Genomic DNA, 22,385 nt, shown 5'->3' with positions numbered 1-22,385 from the left:
AAAGAAGAAGAGATTAGGTCTGGGTAATGACTTTGATATCTACACAATCGGGAAGGCAATCGCGCTTGCTGCGTGAGGGATATTGTCTGCATCATTTCCCAGACAATGGATCGCGACGTGAATAATTTAATTAATTATCACCCCGACTGAGACCGATTATTTATATATTTGCAGGGTGCCAGATAAGACAATAGCGATTTACAGCTGCGCTGTGAATCGCTAAGAAAGGACGGCCGAAAATGATCACCTAGGGCTCAACGTGCAAAAATTTTGGTTTTGCACCTGGGTTCTTCGCTGTTGATCTTTTCTTTCGTCGTCTGCGGACGCTACATGTCACTAGAGCGCCATTCATAAAGAAATATCATTCACTGCCCTAGTCGATGTGTTATTTGAGAATCGAAGTACGATTCTATGCTGGTAACACCGCAGTACAACAATGTATTGGTTATTACTGTTTAATATTTGAGCATTTTCAGTGCAAACTCAAATTGCGCGTGGAAACTCTTGGCTCAATAGGATCCAGGCGGTAAACGGGGGTTTGCTGGATTGGCTTTATATATCGCTTCCTCAATGTATATACGGCGTAATTTTTAAGGCGAGGATATCATCACTAGAAGGATTAATTAGATAGATTTCGCATCGGTAATGACTCCGCACCGCTGGGTTCCCTCACATCCCCATTCAACCCATCAGCGGGCTCGATCGATACCTTTCGAATTTTCTTTTCCATATTGTAAGAATTTTATGACCGGAGTAATAAGGCTCCCATGTAATTTTGAGAATTTGCCTTCTTAGCGCCACGTGCGAATTCGGACGCATTCCTGAAAATATATGTTTACCACATTAAGCGTAGGGTTACCATACGTCCTCTTTTAAGAGGATTTGCAATCTTTTTGACTATTTTGAAAGTGTTCTCGGAGGACGCCTAAATGTCCTCTTTTTTAAGAATTTTGGTTTAATGTGCGTGCAAATCATCATCATCATTGGTTTATTAGCAATTTTATCAGTTCAATACACCACAAAAATGCGATACAATGAAAAGACAGGAAGATGTCGAAGCGACAAGGAGTAGTCTATGGAATCTGACACCCACCTTGGCCTAGGCGATGTAAAGAGGAGGCATGCACACTGAATGAAAGTAAAGAAGATAGTATAGAAAAAGAATGCGACAAGAAATAAGGCGGCATGTCATGGGAAGCGAGATCGATAGGTCAGTCGTGGTCCGGTAATCTTGAGGATGGACTGTATTTATTTAGTAGTAATTGCTTGTATTTCGACTTGAATGTGGACATGCTCGTCGACTGTCGGATGGCCGGCGGGATACTGTTCCACACATCAGGTCCGGCATATTTGATGGAGCGATGATCTTTTCGGTCGATCATATGATATTTGGACGACGTGGACGCGCGTGTGTTGTACTTGTGCGCTTTTGATTCAGAGGTAAAGAAGTCATTGAAATATTCGGGGCAACGACCGCAGTGAAACTGATACATAAACTTGGCGATTTCTAGTTTCCGCATATCTTCTATGTTTAGGACGCCGAATCTCTTCAGCAGCGACTTATTGGATGGGCAGCCAGGACCCTTTGGGACCCTAGCTATGATTCGGAGTACTTTATGCTGTAGTTTCTGCAGTGGCTTGAGTGCAGTTTTACTGGCAGCCCCCCAACAGAGGATGCCATAATGTAACTTCGATTGGATTAAGGATCTGAAGAGTTGGGGCTGAGAGATAAGAAATCTGCGGCCAAGTAACGGCCCGACGGATTTTTCGAGACTTGGGCCAGAAAATGACCTTTTCTTAGTCAACCAACCACAAACTCGCGAAACATTTACCATTCTTCGGATTTTACTCCATCAATGTAAGTCTCAAAATTTTGAAAAAGTGTCCTCTTTTCAGATTCCCAAAATATGGTAATCCTAGATCAGTGTTCACTAAATACTTCTACGTCAACCACCTATTGTTTAGATCGCTACGTCTACAATTAGTTGATTAGAAATTTATGGCATTAATTCGACATGTAGGCTACTGTTGTATCTTCAACGACTACTTTTACCACCGTCCGTATGGCATGTTAATTTCTGCTGGAAAATGATGCAACCCATAAACTAATAGGTAACCTATATTCCCCGGGAATTTTCTAGCGATTCGAGTGGAGAGACCGAAAGTCCAAAACAATCATGAACTGCGTGTCATAGTCGACTGCTCGGGAATCATACAGAATCTCAGTATCATGGTAACTGCAAATGTTGGTAACTGTCATCAGTGATTTTGCATCGGTTGCAAAATGGACTTTTACCCAATCTACTTTTTGATACTACTTTTAAGACCTTCGCTTTCTATTTCACTTAAAGTAGTTTTACGCGTCTTGGAAAAAGGGCGTAGCCAGAAGAAATATTTGGGTGGGAGGGGGGGGCGAAAATTTCGATTACGTAAATGAATTTCGTCATTGATAATAGTAGTTTCACATATTACTATCCAAAATTCATCCTTTTTCAGCCTACTTGATCATATTTGCCGGTAGAACTGATGGAGTGAGGGTTTTCGAAAATTTAGAGCAAGTTATAAATGATGATGCATATTCGGGTGGGCCAATTGTTATTAGTCACTTTGTTGCATGCTGTTATTTCTTGTCCTCCCACCAGTATTGTCGGTATAGTGGTAAGATATTGGAATCTCCCAAACGTATCAGAAACAAATTTATCTCGTGAGGAGCACAGGATTACAAGTTGGCATTTCTATGTGGGATGCATCATTTTCCTCCCCTGTTCGCATCTGTACTCTGGGGCTCAGATTGCAAAAGGTGCTACTATATTAAAATAGAAAAATTAAATCGCATTGAAACTCGCATAGCGCAAAGAAAATTTCAGTATCAATTGAGTCTCTCAAAAATTTGGTAATTAATTTGTAAATTCGATTTTCATGTCGACGGCCGCCGACAAATACTAATTGAATTACGTGTCCATGGCCGCACAAATTCCCTTCTACGGCTGCAGGTTGTCGACTCCTGTATTAGGCGATCGTTTCATGGACGAGCCCAAATCGCTTACATTAAGTGATGAACAATCAGTGTGAATTTCGGGCCTATTCACGCGGCGCGTAAAATTTTTTTGAATGTAAATTAAGGAATTTGATCAATAATATTGTTGAGTGTAGCCTATATATGAGCAAGTGGTGTCCATTCTTATTAATTAATTCGTTGAAGCACGGTAATTTAGTAACCTCTGGTAAAGATTGGCGATGCTTAAAAGTTTGGAATCGCTAAAACATACCAGACCAAATTAATAAAAAAGATCTCCTTTGATCAGACTCGTACAATTTCAAATTATCACTTTTTAACGGGCGGTGGCAATACTTTTCTGTGCCAGGTGCATTTATGTCTAAGGGGTCTGATTGCAGGGACAGGATCATTAGGCGCCAGCCATTTAAGCACCCGAAAATCTATATCAAAGGCTTCGGAATGCATGCGTTGGTTTTATGGCCGTCAATCATTTTGGGAGCGCACTTTGTGAAGTCGCATGTAGCCTACTTTATATGTCTTCGTGTGTCCCGGAACGAAAATTGCTGGAACTGACAGTCCTCAACCCCCATACTGAACTGACACTCTAGACTCAATCAAGCCAACGACCTCGGGCTACTCTACTGTCACATACATTGATTTTTATATGGGGACCATCGCCCTCGCAAAAAATGCAATCAAAATTAATAGCAATAACTACTATTTACTGCGATGAGAACGGTATGTTCCCAGAGTCGGTTAAGGCCATTTATATGCTTTAGTCAAAGATAGTACGTTCTAAACCTAGGGATCGTTTGCCTTTATTCTGGGGCTCGCGAAGATGTTGAACGTAATCAGCTTACCATACAGGTCGTGCGAGTAAGTCTGGGGAAAGGTGCTGCCCGTTTTTTTAGTGATCATGATTAGCTTACTAAATTTTGAGCTGGGTCGCGTAACATTTTCAAATTAGAAATGGAGTCGCGACCATAAAAGTCGAAAACCACCGGATGTGCAACCTGCTTTAGGCTAATAAATAGTCTTATCCATGTAACATGAACATGACTTTACGATGTACAATGACGTTCCTGCATTCTCCAATAACTCATCATCCTTCACCAGCTCTACCGCTAACTCTGATCATATGGGCGGAGAGCGGATCAAAATTATATAGTAATAGATGAAAGAACTAATATTATTGCCAGACTTCATTCACAATATTTAACGAACAGATGCATACAGTAAGTCCCCAAGAAGTTGCATCGATTACCCTCTGCTGGTGGGCCAAAGATCAGTGTTTATTTTGGGTGGAGGGACTGAAAAAAATGTGGTTTTGGTTCTGGTTACAATCTTACAACACACAACCACACACTCTTGAACCCAATCGTGACCACCTATGGTCGATAGGCAAAGCTTCGCTAGTGTGACGTCATATATACAGACAATGAGTCTTACCTCATTCAATTACATTCAATTATGGATATTTGCGGAAGAATATTTTTTCGGGATACCGATAAGTAAAATCAAAACATGTATGGTAGGGATGGTGTGAACGTCTGAAAGGTTCAGGTTCGTGTGAATGCGAACGTGAACCTCATGACGTCACGTGACCAACCCTAAATTTCAGTGAAGTTATAGCCTCTATTAATGTGCAGTGTACAGTAGGGTTGTTCAAAATTAAAAATTTCAATTGAAGATTGCACGGCCTATACTGGTTGGAATTGAGTCAAATTTGGTGTGCATCGTTTTCTTGGACAACCTGACGATTTAGTCACTAGGCGAGTGAGATTTGGAAAAAAAAGTTTTTTTTGAACAACCCTATACTGTACACTGCACATTAATAGAGGCTATAACTTCACTGAAATTTTTTTTGAACAACCCTAGCTGTACAGTGTACACGATACCTAGCGACGACTCGGGCCACATAATGCCACAATGCTGAAGTACATACCGACTTTTTAAATGTCGCCAAATGTATTAACTGGGACAATCAAATGATATAATAATCCCATAAAATCAATATCTTTCGGCGCTTTGCCAACAATTTGGACGAGGACTTGCAAGGGAATACAAGCTTACGCTTTAACGGTCTGGGCCAGACTGCGTTGATATTGAGCAGAGTGTAAACGGGATTTTATACTTGCTACCGATATAACCCCATTAACAAGTTATACAGCAGTAGCCAACACCCCAATCGCACGGATTTTGTTTTTATGATACAATAAACATATGAAATCGAGATTGACCCCGTACGGTTGCTAGATTTTTTACATTAGACGATATGAATGTCATTGATTGGTTGAATAAGCATCATTCGCTGACTATACCTACATGTAGCGTATTTCGCCCTTGATGTTGTGTGATTGAGGGTCAAGCTTACATCAGAGAGTCACTAAATACTCATAAACGGAAAGCGGGATATTTCGAGCAAACTTTTGTAGCAAAGCAAGTGAAAGTTTTGAGATTGTCAAGGTGCATGCTCGTTTAGTGTTGATATTTCATGCTGCCAGCGCCATGCATGGAGTGGCCCGCAGTTGAAATGCAATAAATTTCAACCAAAGATGTTATAATGACGTGAAAATTGTAATATATGAAAAAGGTTCACAATGCAGAACCTATCAAGGTTCGTTTGTGAACGCGAACCACTAAATTTGTGAGGTTCACACACAGAACGCGAACGTGAACCTCACGTTCACACCATCCCTAATGTATGGGCACTAAATCGCGCGAAGCGCGAAGAACAATTTTAGGTTGAATTCATCTGCCCCAAAATACTGCAATATTTATTGATTTTTCGAACATTTTCCAAAAATTGGGGGGGGGGAGCGATCGCCCCGTTGGCCCTCCCCTGTCTATGCCAATGCTTGGAAAACGTTATTTCTACTTCTATTTGAGAACAAACGCTGATTGCTTGACAACCACTGCTTCAGTGGACTATAGTTCGGTGTTACTATACTCGGTTGAAGTAGTTAGAGTAAGTAGATTTAGTATGTAAAGATTTGCCGACTTTTTACCAACCATTCGATATGCACGCGTCATAGGCTATAAGGCTAACATACTCTACTCCAAGTATTTGACTCATCGAAAACAACAACCATTTGAAATATATCACACGGCGCAGAACAGAACGAATTGACTTATGATAAAAAATTGTATAACAATGCGGTAATAGATATTAACATCGATCAGACTGTGACAATCGGGCACTAGGCCGAGGTGGATGCCGACTGGTCGTTTCGGCATCCTATATGTTCATTACATCGCATCTTGCTTTGCGTATCGCATACTACATTGGGTGTGTTTTGATCGGATGAAAACATTATCTGACGGTTATTGATTACATTGATACCTAAACTATTTTTGTGGATGGCGCCCCCTGAAAACTCACCAACGCTCGCGGCAATTGTCAAGATAGGCCTGCCGTGAAAATCAAACTACTAAATCCTGTTTACTCGAAATGCATAGTACTGAAATCAAGTAATGTGAACAATGTGAACACGATATTTGGTCACATCGAAGTGTCGAAATTTTTCACCGTAAATACTATAAATTGAAAAATGGTCGAAATTTCAATTTCAGATTGCACGGCCTTTACTGGTCGGAATTGACCCAAATTTGGTGTGAAGCATTTTTTTTTGGCAACCTGACAATTTTATCATTAAGCGAGTGAAATTTGAAGAAAAAAAGTTATTTTTGAACAACCCTAACGTACAGTCGTACACGATACATGGCGACGACTCGGGCCACATAATGCCACAATGCTAAAGTACAAAGTGACGTTTTAAACGTCGCCAAATGTATCAACTGGGACAATCAAATGATATAATAATCCCATCAAGTCAATATTTTCCGTCGCTTTACCAACAATTCCGACGAGGACTTGCAAGGGAATATAAACTTTACGCCTTAACGGTCTAGGCCAGACCGGACAATGTATTTTGAGTCTCAGTATTGCTACGTTGATATTGAGCAGAGTGTAAAACGGGTCTCTATACTTGCTACCGATATTACCCCATTAAGTTATATACAGCAGTAGCCAACAGCGCAATCGCACGGATTTGGTTTTTATGATACAATAAACATATGAAATCAAGATTGACCCCGTACGCATGCTAGATTTTTTACATCAGACAACGAGATCAATTTCATTGATTGGTTGAATAAGCATCATTCGCTGACTATACCAACATGTGGTGTATTTCGCTCTTGATGTTGTGTGATTGCGGGTCAAGCTCACAGCAGAGAGTCACTAAATATTCACAAACAGAAAGCTGGATATTTCGAGCTAACTTTTGTAACAAAGCAAGTATTTTTTTAAATGGTCAAGGTGCATACTCGTTTAGTGTTGATTTTTTTTATCCTGTCAGCGCCATGCATAGAGTGGCCCGCAGTTGAAATGCAATAAATTTCAACCAAAGCTATTATAATGACGTGAAAATTGTAATATTTGAAAAAGGTTCACAGTGCAGAATCTACCAAGGTTCGTTTGTGAACGTGAACCTCTAAATTTCTGAGGTTCACACACAGAACGTGAACATGAACCTCACGTTCCCACCATCCCCAGAATAAACCTTCTCTCATCATTGGGAATGAAGTTTAGACTCATAGCTGCTCAAAGAGTATCATACCTTCGTATATTCACTATACATTCGTAATTGAAGTTTCTGGAGCGCATTACGGGCCTGCAAAGACTATACGTCGGATCGTTGGCGGACACGAAGATCGGATAGTTTACACTCATAGATGCAAATAATTACTCATGACTGCAGTTGTGATCGTTATTCCTAGTCACGAGTGAATTTATTTCCCGAATAATTTTTACTTGCTGGCCAACATGCTTCGAATCACGCCCATTAATTTTAAAAATACAGTGCGACATCAAGGAATTAGATATATGTCTCGAAAATGTATAGGATATGCGTATACGCGTATTGACGCAGGGATATAGCCTACAGATACGCAAACACACTTATGTTATACAGGCAGATTAGTAAACATTGTGTATTGTTCATTAAACCATGGCCTACTAGGCCATGATTAAACCTACACGTTTTCGTTTTAACCCGCATTAAATTATATTCATATTGGATATATTCCTACGAAGTGTCCCAAGACGCCAGCGATACTCATATCTCATACCCCGTAGCAGGAATACAATACCCAGAACAACAGTAGCGAACAATAATATGCTTTGCAATCAACATAACAGTTACAATGTTTTGCATTTAATCTCATTGGAATGTCCGATACATTTCGCACAGATCCACACTGTTAGCCAGGGATATCTATAGACATCCCTGTGTTATCCCACCAAGTCATATCATTCCAAATTATATTTGATCAAATCACTATATGTCCCATAAGAGTATAAATGATAATAACAAACTGAATCATATTCGACCAAGTCATGGATATGCGTGATGGAAATTGGTTTGCCAATTCTCAACTGCATTATGCCACTGAAGGCTTATAATTCTATAATATGTATATATATATATAGGTTATATGCATGCTTATATAACGGAATGCGATAAATTATCCATGGACGGGTGTCTGAAATATTTTCAAGTTGAGTCCTTCGCCCCTGTCGTCTGTCCGTCTTGCATCGTTTCCTCTTGATTTTCGCTTGTCATAGGGTCTTGTGGCACGTCAGAAGGCGTTGGTGTTCCCGTGTCTGGTCTGCATAAAAGTTGTTGATAACGTAAACAGTTGATTGGAGGTAGCTGCTAGTCGATGATAAAATATGGTCAGTACAGTAACGTTCAAGCATATGTTGCTCATATTGCTCTCGTTGTGAATTTTGTCGTAAAGTCGTTTGTGTATAGATTTTCATGTCTTTTATGGGTGGCACCGTCCAAATCGCTGGACAGCACAAGCCTCTGTATTTAGGTTACGGAATTTACAGCATCGAAATCGCGGTCATTAGCCTACTTGCGTTAGGAAGAAGTCTTAACCTAGTAACTTTATACGCTGTCGAAGAATATTCCCAAATGTAAGGCCGGGACGCATTGATTCGTATTACTTTCGAAAATAGTTACCCACACACCTCTACTTCAGAGGTGGTCGATAACAAAATATTTCTAAAGTAGATTTAGCCTACTTGCACAACTTACTCAAGTGGTTATAGTTTTAGACTACTTCCACTTCTGTTAAACATTTTTATGCTACTTCCGATGAGCCGTTGAAAGTATATGCGACCCCTCGACCAATCAATCTTGAAATTCGCTACTTGTGCTGTTAATTGAGTTGAAATTTATGGCGTTACTATTACTTACTACTTTGACCACATCTGCTCTACTCTCGGGCGAAATTTTATAACAATGAGATAGAGTAAACAAATGAGTTCAAAATATGCAGTTCATACGTATATAGTTTATATGCATATGCTTGAAAAGGATGTTACCTTCCGGTGTTTTTCCCCGCGCCGGATTCTTCATTCGCATCGGGGAGAGGAGAATTCCAGGCTTCCGGGTCAACGGTCCCGGGTACCCCGTCGTCCGTGCCATCGCCATCGTCACGACGGGGTAACGCGGCTGTTTCGTCACGAGATTCAACCGCGCGTTCATCGCCTTGCTCAGCGTGATATTCAACATTGTTCGACGGCTGATCGTCATGATCTGCTGGTTCAGGATCGCGTGTCGGACTTTCCCGCGTATTCGTTGTATCAGGCTGAGCGGGCTGCGGTTCGTCGTCGCGGCTAGTGTTTGTGGTGTGAGGTGGTGATTCGTTTACTATGGCTTCTTGTGGTGGGGATGGCTGGCGCTGAGCAGGTTCGCCCTGCGTTTCAGATGACTCCAGCGGCGACGCTGGCTTACTGGCTTTTCTCGACGCGTTGTCGTAATCGCGCGATTCTTGCGGTGTCTGATTACCACCAGTAGTATTTTCAGTAGCCTCTTCGCGCTGTATCACTGCTGTTTGAACAGGTGAGTCACCCGCACTGCGTTCTGGCACGTCGTTTGGATTACCGGACTTCTCCGGTGCTACAGTAGGCTGGTTATCAAGAGGCGGAGAAGCACGAGGCTGTTCCTCGGTCTCCGAGTCGTCTTGGTAAGCGTACGAAGGCTGCTGGTTAGCCTTCTCGGCTTCTCTTTGCGATTTGATGTTGTTTCGCGCTCTGTATCCTCGATAGTGTGACTGAATCACAATCGCTGCGTCGGCTTTTGTCTTATCCTCGGAAATCTCCTGCAGAAATACAGTCGTGCAATGTATGTACTGTACACTGTACACGTACAGCTCAAGTACGATTGTACTTAAAACGCTTAGGACAGATATCACATATTCACGAAGTGTTGCCATCGATTCAATTACCACGGTATTTCAGTAGTGCAATGGCGCAAGCTCAAACTTCAACCTATGCCAATAGACGGGATGGGGGGGGGGGGTATTTTTATGATTTCAAAGGAACTCCCAAGTCCCATACAAACACGTTCGTAGCCTAACGTAGCGGAGTACGTTTGGTACGACGCGAATATTTTTGCAAAGTAAATGATTGGATTTGATCAACCTTATTGGTACAGCATCCATATAAGGGGGCCTTCGAAAATCTATGGCGTGTAACTGTCAAACTTAAGACTATTCACGAGGTTCTCACGAGTTATAGCCTCGAGCGGGTAGATATTGTTATCAATTAGGTCGTTGAAGCATGATGTCATTTCGTGACATTCGGTAAAGATTGTCGCTACTCAAAAGATATTGAAATAGCTCACACGAACTACACCAAACTAAAAATAACTCCTTCGGTCGGAGTCGTACGATTCCAAATTCGCACTTTTTCACAGGCAATATTTTACTGTGCGAGTCGCATTTCTGCCGAGAGTGTCAGATTCCAAGGACAGTACTATTTGGCGCCCACCATTTCGGTTATGGTATATATGTACTGAATAGATCAGGGACGGGCAACATACATCCCGCGACAGGATTTTGAGCGGCCCGCAGAGAGTTTCTACCCTGGAAGTGAATTTCCAATCCGAAAATACTGGGAAATTTTATGTGTCACGCAATGAATCCAAATTTGCCAACATGAGAAAGGTGCTCATGAAACTACTTGTTCCGTTCAGGTCTAATACATACATTTGCGAGCAAACATTTTCGACCATGAACATTAACAGGACAAGGCTGCGTCCCAATAAAACTGATGTCCACGTGCAGTCTTTATTGAGTTTTTTTTTACATACGACATGCAGCCATAGTTCATAGAACCTGTTGACAACTTTGATCCACCGCAGATGTCTGAGTGACTTCAACAGTGATTGCAGTACATTAGGTTAATATCCATTAAATAGTGTTTTTCGTATGTGCTTTAAACTTGAAGTTGACATTATATACGATTTATTCCTAGCATTAGTGGATAAACACTCTATTATTATTTCGATTCTTCCGGCCCGCCAAGTGCTTCATTTTCCCACATCAGGCCCGCCGACCGGAGAAGTTGCCCGTCCCTGGAATAGATACTTTATTTGATGAATATACACGAAGAATCTGAGTAAGGGACGCCAACGATGTGTTGGTTGATAAGTCAGTGATTGAATGTCACCGATTGGAATCAATACCCGAACGAGATTGTTATGTTCAAGACCCGGAATATCACGTCAGCAGCGGTTTTGTGACGGGATAATCGGAATATGTACTATATTACGACGGACACTGAGGAACTATGGCACTGGTTTACGTGCAAGGCGAAGCAGCCGAGATTAAGTTCTTTTTTTGTGGAGCACTTTTCAATTTTTGGGAGTCAGAGCCAATTCACAGTTCCGTTCATGTAAGAGTCGGGTAGGGGCCGGAGTCACTATAATTCAGAATGGATTACAGCTAGTCGGAGTCGGGATCTGGAATCTTAAGAGAGTCTGGAGCTGAGTCGCATAGATATCTGCAAGATTCCCCCTCCCGAACATATAGTTTATAGCCATCCCCAAGCTTCCTTTCAATCTACGAGAGTACTAAGTTTTGTAAACCCCTTGTGAAACGCTATGAATGCGAACTTGAATATACCTAAAATTCTAAATAGTTGCAATTCTTCCAAATTTTTCCTTTCCACACGTTAGCGAGAAGACATTAGAATGAGAGATAAGCCGTTTGAAGACGAATTGTATTGTAACGAATTTACACATTTCGATGTTAACATAGACCTTCACAGCGAACGGTATAAAATGGTGCATGCTCAAATACCTTTTCCACGCATCAAGGTTGCATAGAAAATTTACAATACATCAATCCGCTGCTCATCGCATTGGGCCAGAGCTAGGCATTCTAGTCGCATCGCATTCAGCAATTACGCACCGGGAGTGGGAGACAGTTGCTCACTATTCTGTATACTGAAGATTAAATTTCTCATTGTCAAGGTATCAAAGTGGCAATGGATGTGGATGGAGTATATGGTATTTTGCACGGTTTGCTGTATAATATAGAACTTGCGAGATGTTTCTAGGGTGTCACAAATGAATTTGGGGTACGCAGACCAGATTCTATAACAAAACATAAATCTATATACAAGCGGATAAAAAATTGTTGCGGCGTTTTGTATGGAGTTCTTAATGTTTGGCTCGTCGTATGGCACACTGTAAAAGCAGCATTAAACAATGCTTCAATAAGAATATTATAATATTGGTATGTCGACCTATAAGAATTAGATCATGACTGCGTAGGTCAGGGGCGTGCAACCTTTTTGCTAAGCGGGCTATAGATATAAGTAACAAATGCACACGCCTTTATGCAGGCAATCAATTAAACCGATGTGATGTATTATATTTCGTGACCACGTATCGCATACAGATAGCAGTGCAGTGTCTGTTAGATGAACTCGGCAACGAGCACGAATCAGGACTCGAATTACATTACAATACGAATCTTCACCAACTAACGCCATATATTGGGACAAGATCCTATTACCAATACAAACGCATACTGCCAGACATGAATCGACAATGGAACAAAAAGTGGATACCGCCCTTTTCAAAGTGACGTCACAACCGTTAATTGCTGTCGAAAGTCTTGTTAGACACACGCAAGTAGCGGATGCGTCAATGTACAAGTAATGCTGCAAATCGAATCTCCACTAATCTGCTAATAATCTCCCCACGTATAAAACTACGAAAATCATGCGCGCTGTATACAGTCGACCTCGCGCGAAGCGGGATTAAATAGTCAACGGTGAAGTACAGTATAGGCCAGAGGCTTGAGAACGTATAAAGTTTATTCGAGAGATTTCGTGGCTGCGTTCGGCCTGGTCCTCTTTATCCGCGCCTGATTCTGATTCTGAGCGCCAACAGTCTTCCGCGTTACCACCTGTCAAAAGATCTGCATTCCACTTTCCCGCTCTGGCCTCAAAACTCACAACGCAAACCCGCTATCACTCCCACTGCATACCTACTGCTAAACACTAAACAGTCACGTGCAACTCAAAATCTAGAATTAGCAGAAGGCGAGGTTAAGTCCTGACTTCGCGTATACACAGACTCGAAGCTAAAATCAACTCTTCACATGCTTGTCGTACCAGAGAGGTAATGAATTTCGGAAATAACTTGAGAGAAACCAAGGTGCAGGCATAGTATAGACCCAGGTCGATGTAGGTAGAGGCGGATGCCCGAATAACAGAATGGGAAGTTGTATTACACGCCTGACTGGCTACAGAACAGAGAAGTATAATTACAGTCTAGCGAAACCCTCTTGTAGAAGGTCAAGCAAAGATGAAGCAAAGAGCTTTAGGAACACAGAGAATTACGCAATGTATACCTTGATGATAACCTCAACTGAGTCTACTCAATCAACACTTCGCACAGACATGATCAACTACATGATGACGATCAGGGTTGCGGTAAATCTCATACAATCGGGTCGCACCGAGTTCAATTTGATTGAGTCCGAGACGGTTTACACTGATTTAAGATACATTTTAACATTATATTCATAATGAAATGACGATTTTGAGCTCATCAGGGGCAATCGACCCCCTGAAGAGTATCTCCTTCTTAATACATTTTCATTATGAAGATATTAATAAAATGTACACCAAAGTCCCTTACCCCGAAAAGACTCTACGAATTAGAAAGGGTATCAATCAACTGTACTCTAAAAAAATATTTTTTCATCACTGCTAGGCAAAATCCAGTACCCGCGTGATTCGACTACAGCGAATTATGAATTCGTAACAATGATAATGATTAGACAGTTCAAATATGTACGTTTTGGTGGCCGTGAAGAATATAATTCCGGTCAAAATTAATTCTCTAATTAGGCATCTACGGTCACTACTTCACTCGAATCATTACGATTGACATTCGGCTTGGATTCGAGTAGATACTTCGTTCACAGTGCCCAGCGCTAATCACAGTCTCCGCGTGATGAAGGTAAATATATTCACGACGCACAGAACCGCACAGGTGAATATCGTGTTATAAGCTAAAAGCGACCCCTACCTAGACCCGCCCGAACGTTAGCGCATTTTACAATTTTCCGCTCAAGATTTTAAACAGAACTACGAAGACGCGTTGTACCAAAGCAGACCGACGAGTCGAGACACCGTTCCAGCGAGACTCAACGGTCATTTCGAAAATCATGCGCGAACGCCACTTGGTGCGATGCGGAAGATTACTCACTCAACCCATATTTAAAGGGTCGCTCGACCAGCCGGGACTGCGAATTTTCGAAATAGGATTCCTGCGAGGGTAGAATTACGTTCGTCCCGCATTGCTACGTATGATAAATTGTCCAGATGAGAGTTTTCATGCATCGATCAAACATTAAGAGCGGCTTATGCCATGGATGACTTATTCACAGGGCGGTCAGTAACGAACTACTTTTTCGGGGCACCCAAGTCGGTTTTTACTGCTTGCTTAACTGGATATGATTTTAGACTCTTCTTCTACTTAACAATTTTCAGTTTTTAGGCAAAACTCTAGTCCTAGAATACCTAGTGTTTTTTTTACTTACATGAAAATCGTCATTTCTACTAAACAGTTTTCAGTTTTTTAGGCAAATCTAGGCAAGGAATAGTTACATGGAAATCACAACAAACACTTCAATGTTCAATTTTTTAGCAAAAATCTAAGCCTAGAATACTGACTATTTACGTACTTGGAAATCACATCTTCCACGTCCACTTCTACTTTAAATGTTTCAGATTTTAGGCAAAACCGAATACTTGTTTTTTACTTACTTGGAAATCACCACTCGTGCTTCTCAGCTTTTTAGAAAAATATACCAGGCCTAAAACGCCCACTTTTTTACTCACGTGGAAATCGCCTCTTCTACTTGTACTAGATTATAAATCTACGACCTTCTTTCTATTCATTTCTACTTGAGTACCGACGATGAGTGTTCTGACCACCCAGGCTCAGTTAATGATCCTTCAAGTCAGACACATAACCCAAAACATCATTCGCGATTTCAGACTTGAGAACACATGCACTCGACCAAACGATTCCGGACGAACCCGCTCGAATTACAAAGCGAGATCGCGTCTGCCCGGGCTCACGGCAAATGTAGTCGCACCCACCTTTTGCGGGGAATCAGAGGTTCGCGCCGATGGCGCCAGGCTGCCGGCGCGTTTCTGGTCGGATTGATCGCTGCGCGCGGTCGGCGGCTCGTCGTCCTTGCGGGCGCTGGTGGGCGTTTTCGACGGGGCGGTCAGGTCCGAGTCGTCTGCGTTGACGGAACGAGATAATGTGCAGGCTACTAATACTGTGTACTAATGAGCAACAAGACAGATTCCAATCGCGAATTGCACCGAAGTCGACAGAAAGATTGCGTTTCTAATTCATTCATAAAATCCTACGAGGTCACGCTCTTTATTTCGCGGCGCATTTCGAAATTCCGCCCGCATCTCTAAATTACGGCTCAGATATAACCAGATGCGTTAAGGAACGGAGTACTTCTACTTTTTCGAAGCATCCAAGTAGGTATAGCTTACCTACACAAGTGGTAGGTTTTAGACTATACTTCTAATCCTTATTTGCAGTTTTTTGAGTTAGTAGCGTCAATAGGCAAAACCTACTTGAGTACTTCTAAAAAGTATAGAAGTTGTTTGTTTGCAATTCATGGTGTTTCGACTACATTGGTCATTTTACACCGCATTCCGTATTTACCAACTTGTAGCACGGCCCACTTCTAGGCATTTTATAAGACACCGCTTACGCGGATCACGTGGCGAGGAGGAGTATAGATAAACCTCCAACGGCAGGAATTCTGGAGTCGGCCTCGTTCGGACTTGATCCCGCAACCCATTGGTGTTGCAGCTACGATACTACGCTATCTCGCCATCAGTATAGAGGTACTTCGTTACTGACCACCATGTAGTCGCGTACCTTCGTCGATTCGGGGCGCGTATGTCTGCCTGACTTCCGGCGTGGGCTGCTGGTGCCGCGTTTCCGAATCTCCGTCCCGTCGCGAGGAATCAGGCTGCTGCTCTTCCTCGTCCACGGTACGCGCGGGAACCTGCGAACGCACAAAAATGAATGAATGATACTTAAAAAAATCGTATGCATTTCAGGTCACTAAACATGTTGAGTAGAGTATTAAAATACGACTGATTATGACGCCATAACAGTAAGACCAGTAAGACATACTTGAATTGTTCAATTACGTACCTTAGACGCGGGCACCATGTAAATAATGCCAGCTACTCTTATTCGTATACTACATTCGATTTGTTGACACTATATACTATCTCATGGCGATCCGAAACAACAGCGCAGGTCGATGACTACGACACTGGAATGTTGTTTATATAACGGGCACATGGTAGCCTTGTGCTACACGCTCTGAATAATGCGCTGCCTCGTATCGAGGGATTTCCGCAATGGGAAGAAACATTCGTAACGCTAAGTCGCTAATTCTGATTCATCAAATTACATACGGGCGTATAATTGCGTTACTCGAAAACATCGAATCTCTCTGAAATCGTTATGCCCGGACCTGTTCATTAGTATAGTCTACCTCTACCAGATATACGCACATCATGGCCGTGGGAAGGATCAGCCTCAAATTTAAGAGTGTGCTTTGCAGCATGTATATTCGCGACTGGTGCAAAATGACAAATGCCACTACAAACCGGTGCAGTTTTCGAGCACCTATTCAGTTGGATTACCGTCGTCCGGTCGTTATGAGAATTCCACACATGAACCTGATGGGAACAGATCCCAAAACTAAGTATAAGTTGAAACAGTATAAAACATAACCACACGAGCAAGCAGCGCACCTAGGCAAAACCTACTGGCGTACCCCTAAAAAGTATACAAATACAGCAATTCGTTACCGACCGCCTCTTCTACTGCGAGTGCGCCTAGTTTACGCAGTCAACCTGCTCCATGAAATACGAAGTAACTTCGCACAACGCACCTGATCGATCGGCAGGTCGACGTAGACGTTAGGGTCGTCCGCTATTTCTTCCGCCTCGATTTCGCGCCTTTTCGCCCGGTAAACGTCGTCGTTATTCTCCGCGTTCACCTGCGTCAGCTTGCCGGTCGCCGGCGAACGCTTCACTTTAACCGGCTTAGCGTGGAACACGGAGTCCTGCTCGCTCGGCGGCCCTCGCTCTGGATACGGAAAGGAGGTTTTGATCGCTTTGCGACACAGTGATTCGAGTATACTCAGTCGTTTCCTTCATTTTAGTGTTGTTATTTTATATTTATTTGTATATTTGCATTCTTTCCTATGTTCGTTTTGTTTTCATACTTAACTGAGGGTAGAAATTGATTACTACACCCCAGATGTGTATACGGACGATCCCTGGCTTGAAGACTTATCTATCTATCTATCAAGTCTCCCTGCCAACACCATCTAATGTCAGTTTGGCAATTGGTGTTGATAAATTCCTTAATCAATGTTTCATTGAATATGAGCGTGAATAGTGATATACCGCCCTCGGCGAGTGTGGCACTCGACACTTGATACGAATGTATTAATGTATTAGGACAGGGGTCACCAACACGTGGCCGTGAGGTCATATTTTGCGGCCTGCGGCCTGATTTGAGATTTTGGAAAAACGCTTAGTAAAGCCTTTTGAAATGCTGAACTTGATTTCAGTTAAAGATATTGTCATTGTTGTTCAGAATCAGCTATTCTTCCGTGCCCAACATGACTATTCCTCACTAGCTGATACGACTTCGACAACGGTATAGGTAATAGCATTCCATGGAGGAAGAATTAGTTACTATGAATGGGCAATTGGACATATTGCCTTGACCGGCAGTAGCTAACCCCAATATCGATTCTTTAGTCGCTGAAAAGTGGTGTCAGGTATCGCGCGCAGCTAATAGTTCAAAATACAATGAAAGTAATGATCATAATATTGTTTTTTGTGTCTGTATTTCTTATTTTTGCGGTAGCTATGCCCGTCTTGTTAGAGAGCAAAGGGTTGCACTGAGCTAAAGCTTTAAAAACTTAATGTCGATAATTGATTCAGGCGGCCCTCGGCCTCCACAAAATTTTAAAATGGCCCGCGACCGTTTTGAGTTGGCGACCCTGGTATCAGGATTAGAGCGTAGCCAAGTGCCAAATTTACTGGCAACCCCTGTAACACACCTCTTCCTTGTCTGCCCGTTTCTTAATGGTTCTGTAGGCTATTTCTCATTGACAGTTTACATCGTAAATTATTTACCTGAAAATCCAGAAGCTCTGCTGGGCCGCGGCCTTCTGGGCGGCTGCGTTCGTTTGGGCGGGGGCGGCTGCGACTGATCTGCATATTCTTCTCGTAACTGACGACGCGCTGCATACTGCGAATGAAAGGATTGTGACGTCACATAACATGAAACGGTTATACGTTACGTTGTTGCGCGGGGCGTCACTTTACGATCTTGCCTAATGCAGAAAAGGGGACTAAGCGGGGGATTTACGAACTGCAGAGGTATTGTCAAAGCATAGTTAGCGTTGCTACTCGAGAAGTAGAAGTAGCATCGTAAATTTATACTCAATTACAAGTAGAAGTAGTTATTTCTAAGTAAGTAAAAAAGTAAAGCCTCTGTCGGCCTAGTTTTGTAAGAAAAACTGAAAATTGTATAAGTAGCATATGTAGTGCGTGCAGGTAGGGCCGGGCACAATGTTTCGAGTAATCGAATCTGAATCGAGTAGTAATTTTAATGATTCGAGTCGAGTAGTAAAAGACGATTTTTTCGAGTACTGAAATTATACGTTCCTCGCAAATGAAAGTTAATTTATCTACGAGAATTGTAGTTTCGATACTATTTTCCGCTGTGGAAGCCTTGAAACCTTGATTGGCCGTATCGCAGCATAAGAAGCATAGCACAAAGCTACGAACGTTACTGGAAAATAACACATTTCTGATGCCATGAGCATCCCACAACATTGTCACCAAGTATACAATGAAATCGGTACGGTTGAAAAAATATGAAAGTATCTTTAATGCGATAGATTATATTCTTTGTGGTGGCATAAAAGGTACATATTTGAACATTGACATATTACATTTTGTTAGGACGTCATAGCGAGTAATACTCGAATACTCGACTAGAAGCATAACACGCCAGACTGTGAATGTACTCTAAAACATAACTAATTAAGTAAGGAAGGAGTACAAGTTGGCAAGACATATACTCGAGTACTCAGAAAAAGCAGTCCGTTACTGACCAGCTGAAAATGAGTGACCCCAACTGACCCAATTATTGGTCGGGTGTGGGACAGCACACGGGTGGTTTCCGCAGGCAGATTTGAAGAGATATCAGAAAATGAAATTATAGTTGCAACAACATAAAAGTAGTGATATGTATTACATGTAGCTGGCAATGCCAGTCGAGCCAGAGCATTTTTGGTGCATCGACTTTGACTATTATCCAATCATCGTATACGAATACAAGCGATACCGATAAAGATATGTTCGTTGTAACGCGTTGAAAGTATATGGTTGAACAGGTGTGAACATTCGATATGTATACATCACCTTTTGTGAATAACTTGAATCCCCTGGTTTTCCCTGCACTCTGCGGATAGGCGGTAGCGTGACTTTTCGCGTTCTGTGACAAAACATAGGCAAATTTAAGAGTTATCGATTCTAGTAGGCTATGCCACCGCAGTTGGAGGATGGAAACGAAGCGGTCCGCGTTGCCGTAACAAAATATATTCAGGGCGTCGATACCAGAAATGTAAATGATACGATCGCATTTGAATAGATCGAGCGGAGTGAAGCGTGCCAGACAAAATCCACTTTGCATTTATGAGACGATTAAAATATTTCGCGTCCAAATTCGGCAATGCCTGATATTTTCTCAATGACAGGATTTCATTATCAAATGTAAACACGGAATGGCGACGACCGATTTTTCTGCTTCGTTCCGCTTCGCCGAGGCTGGCAACTGGATTGATTCGGGGGCAGCGACTGTAGGATTTCTAGCGATCCAAAAGCTATCGCCCAGAGCGCAGAATTTGCTGAATCTGACCTTGATCGAAAGCTACTGTCGCACCGATTCCGAAAATATATATTAAAATATGGTCAGGGACCGAAACCGCGCGAATTCGACATCTACGTCTGAAATATCGGCATTTTCCGAGCAATCGGAGAGCCGAAATGGGTCAAATGTTTCAAATTCAAATCTGAAATCATCTATAATTATTAGACGTCACAATGTTTCCAATTCAAAATCAAAAAGTGATGTGTTAATGATTCTACATTTTCGGATTACACAAGTGGCTATAATTTTAGACTACTACTTCTACTAGACAGTTAGGGGTTTTTCATGCAAAAGTAGGCTTGTAATATGCTATTTCTACTTGCACTTGGCTTGAAATTTGTTTTCGCCTTACATAAAATATTACCACAGACCAAGTACTAGTTTCACGAGCAATATATGGCGCGCGAAGCCGCGGCCTGCACTCACGGCTTCCTAGTGGATGCGATCATGGCGTTATGCTTCGCCCTTTCGCCGTAGGGGAGCTTCTTGAATCTCTCGCTACCGACCGAAACGTAATACCGGCCGTTTTCGAGTTGATCCGAGCCGGACAGGATTTCGCCTTCGATGGTGTATAATCTGTGAAATATAACAAACGTTGTGCGATTGGCATAGCACGGTTGGGCGCGGAAATTGAGAAATGAATGTACTATGTATAATTGAATATCAATGTGGCTATTGTAGCCACATGAACCACCAATCTATATGTCCTGGGCATATGAGTATGGCAATCTCATATTTTCAGCTCATCTCTTCAGCCTAAAATGCAGGCGCTGTGCAGAGATGCAAGTTACAGAACACAGTAGCCAGAATTGGTTTTTAAGGTATAACGCACGGGAAACCGACTGAAACCACGACCTTCTGAAAGTCGGTCAATTCTGAACAACTCTACGGGCATGCTCGTGATGTGAATAGGTAATGGCGGATGAATAATACAATTTAAAAGCGAATCTGCAATGCGAGCGTAGTCACACGTTTATTTTCGTGACTTCATTAGGGCAAATGCTATGTATATTAGTCTGATTTCCATCCAGCAACACATCAGGCCAACAATAACAATATGAAAACGGGACAGCTTGTAAATCAAAGCAGGATATTACAGGCCAAAACAATTACCAAATCAATTTCTTATAGGCGACAGCCCCGTTAATTACCGCGTCACAAGCACAGATTACGTTCCTATTGATCATTGTGATGTCATCTATAACGTGCCGTAGCATAGCAGTTACGCAATAACGCTGTCTGTGTAGCGTTGTTCGTGTTGATAGCCACTGTTGTGACCGCTTGTAAACATATGGCGACCTGATTATCAATTCACAGTTTGAAGATATCACGCCCGTACGTATTGATTAGGGGTTTCGTCGGGGGCTATAGAGAAAATTTAGCACAGATCAGGGGATTATGCGGGTAGCAGTAAAGTTGTGATTTCGCAATGTGGCGCCGGGAAGTGCGTCCGCTGTTTATTAATCCTTTGCATTCACGCAAATTGAGGCCGCCAGACGGATTTATTCTAATGAATATCACCGCAGGTGACTCTGCATCTATACTGGAAACGGCAAAAGCATACTTTCTGCACGCTTGCCCCGTTCGGAACGCTATTTTCTCTGTGATTTCCTGCAGCACCAAATCCCATCTTTTCATTATTCGCGGGATGAGCAGCAGTCGCACCGCCGCGCCGTTGATATCGCCGTTTCCGTAGACGCTGAAAAAGCGCGTTCGATCACGTGAATGCGCAGACTTGGAGTGATGAGAGCGAAATGTCGGTAGTCTAATTCGTATCAAATTTGTGAAATGTTTTTACGCTCAAATTTTGATTCCAATCTAATTTGTGGTTTTCCCGAAAATGCTACGGAGGAGCTGCATCGTGCGAAACGAACCAATCTTGGTGCTTATCAAACATACCTATGAGATTGAACCCTGATTCGATATGAATTGAAATAGGTTTTGTTGTATTTCTTTCCAATTAGAAATTTAGTTCAATCTTCACGTTTTGCAGATTC

The 22,385-nt window shown here is 42.2% G+C and overlaps 1 protein-coding gene across 3 annotated transcripts in view; it reads right to left on the bottom strand.

Moving 5' to 3' along the window:
- Positions 1–8,164: 8,164 nt before the first annotated feature.
- The window catches only part of LOC145445329 (uncharacterized), a 35,448-nt gene continuing 21,227 nt past the window's right edge, over positions 8,165–22,385 (bottom strand). For all 3 annotated transcript variants that reach the window (XM_080323516.1, XM_080323518.1, XM_080323517.1), the window contains 9 exons: positions 21,953–22,087; positions 20,815–20,964; positions 19,881–19,953; positions 18,585–18,699; positions 17,324–17,520; positions 16,291–16,420; positions 15,483–15,628; positions 9,396–10,174; positions 8,165–8,671 (listed from right to left, as the gene is read on the bottom strand). In XM_080323516.1, the coding sequence (XP_080179642.1) occupies positions 8,557–8,671; positions 9,396–10,174; positions 15,483–15,628; positions 16,291–16,420; positions 17,324–17,520; positions 18,585–18,699; positions 19,881–19,953; positions 20,815–20,964; positions 21,953–22,087 (1,840 nt within the window). In that variant the 3' untranslated portion in view covers positions 8,165–8,556. The remainder of the gene's footprint in view (positions 8,672–9,395; positions 10,175–15,482; positions 15,629–16,290; positions 16,421–17,323; positions 17,521–18,584; positions 18,700–19,880; positions 19,954–20,814; positions 20,965–21,952; positions 22,088–22,385) is intronic.

The sequence above is a fragment of the Botryllus schlosseri genome, chromosome 8, assembly GCF_051294905.1.
Source record: "Botryllus schlosseri isolate E-star chromosome 8, Bs_hap1, whole genome shotgun sequence".
Lineage (NCBI taxonomy): Eukaryota > Metazoa > Chordata > Ascidiacea > Stolidobranchia > Styelidae > Botryllus > Botryllus schlosseri.
The sequence above is the reverse complement of the archived record's forward strand: the minus strand, read 5'-3'. Positions and strand labels throughout refer to the sequence as shown.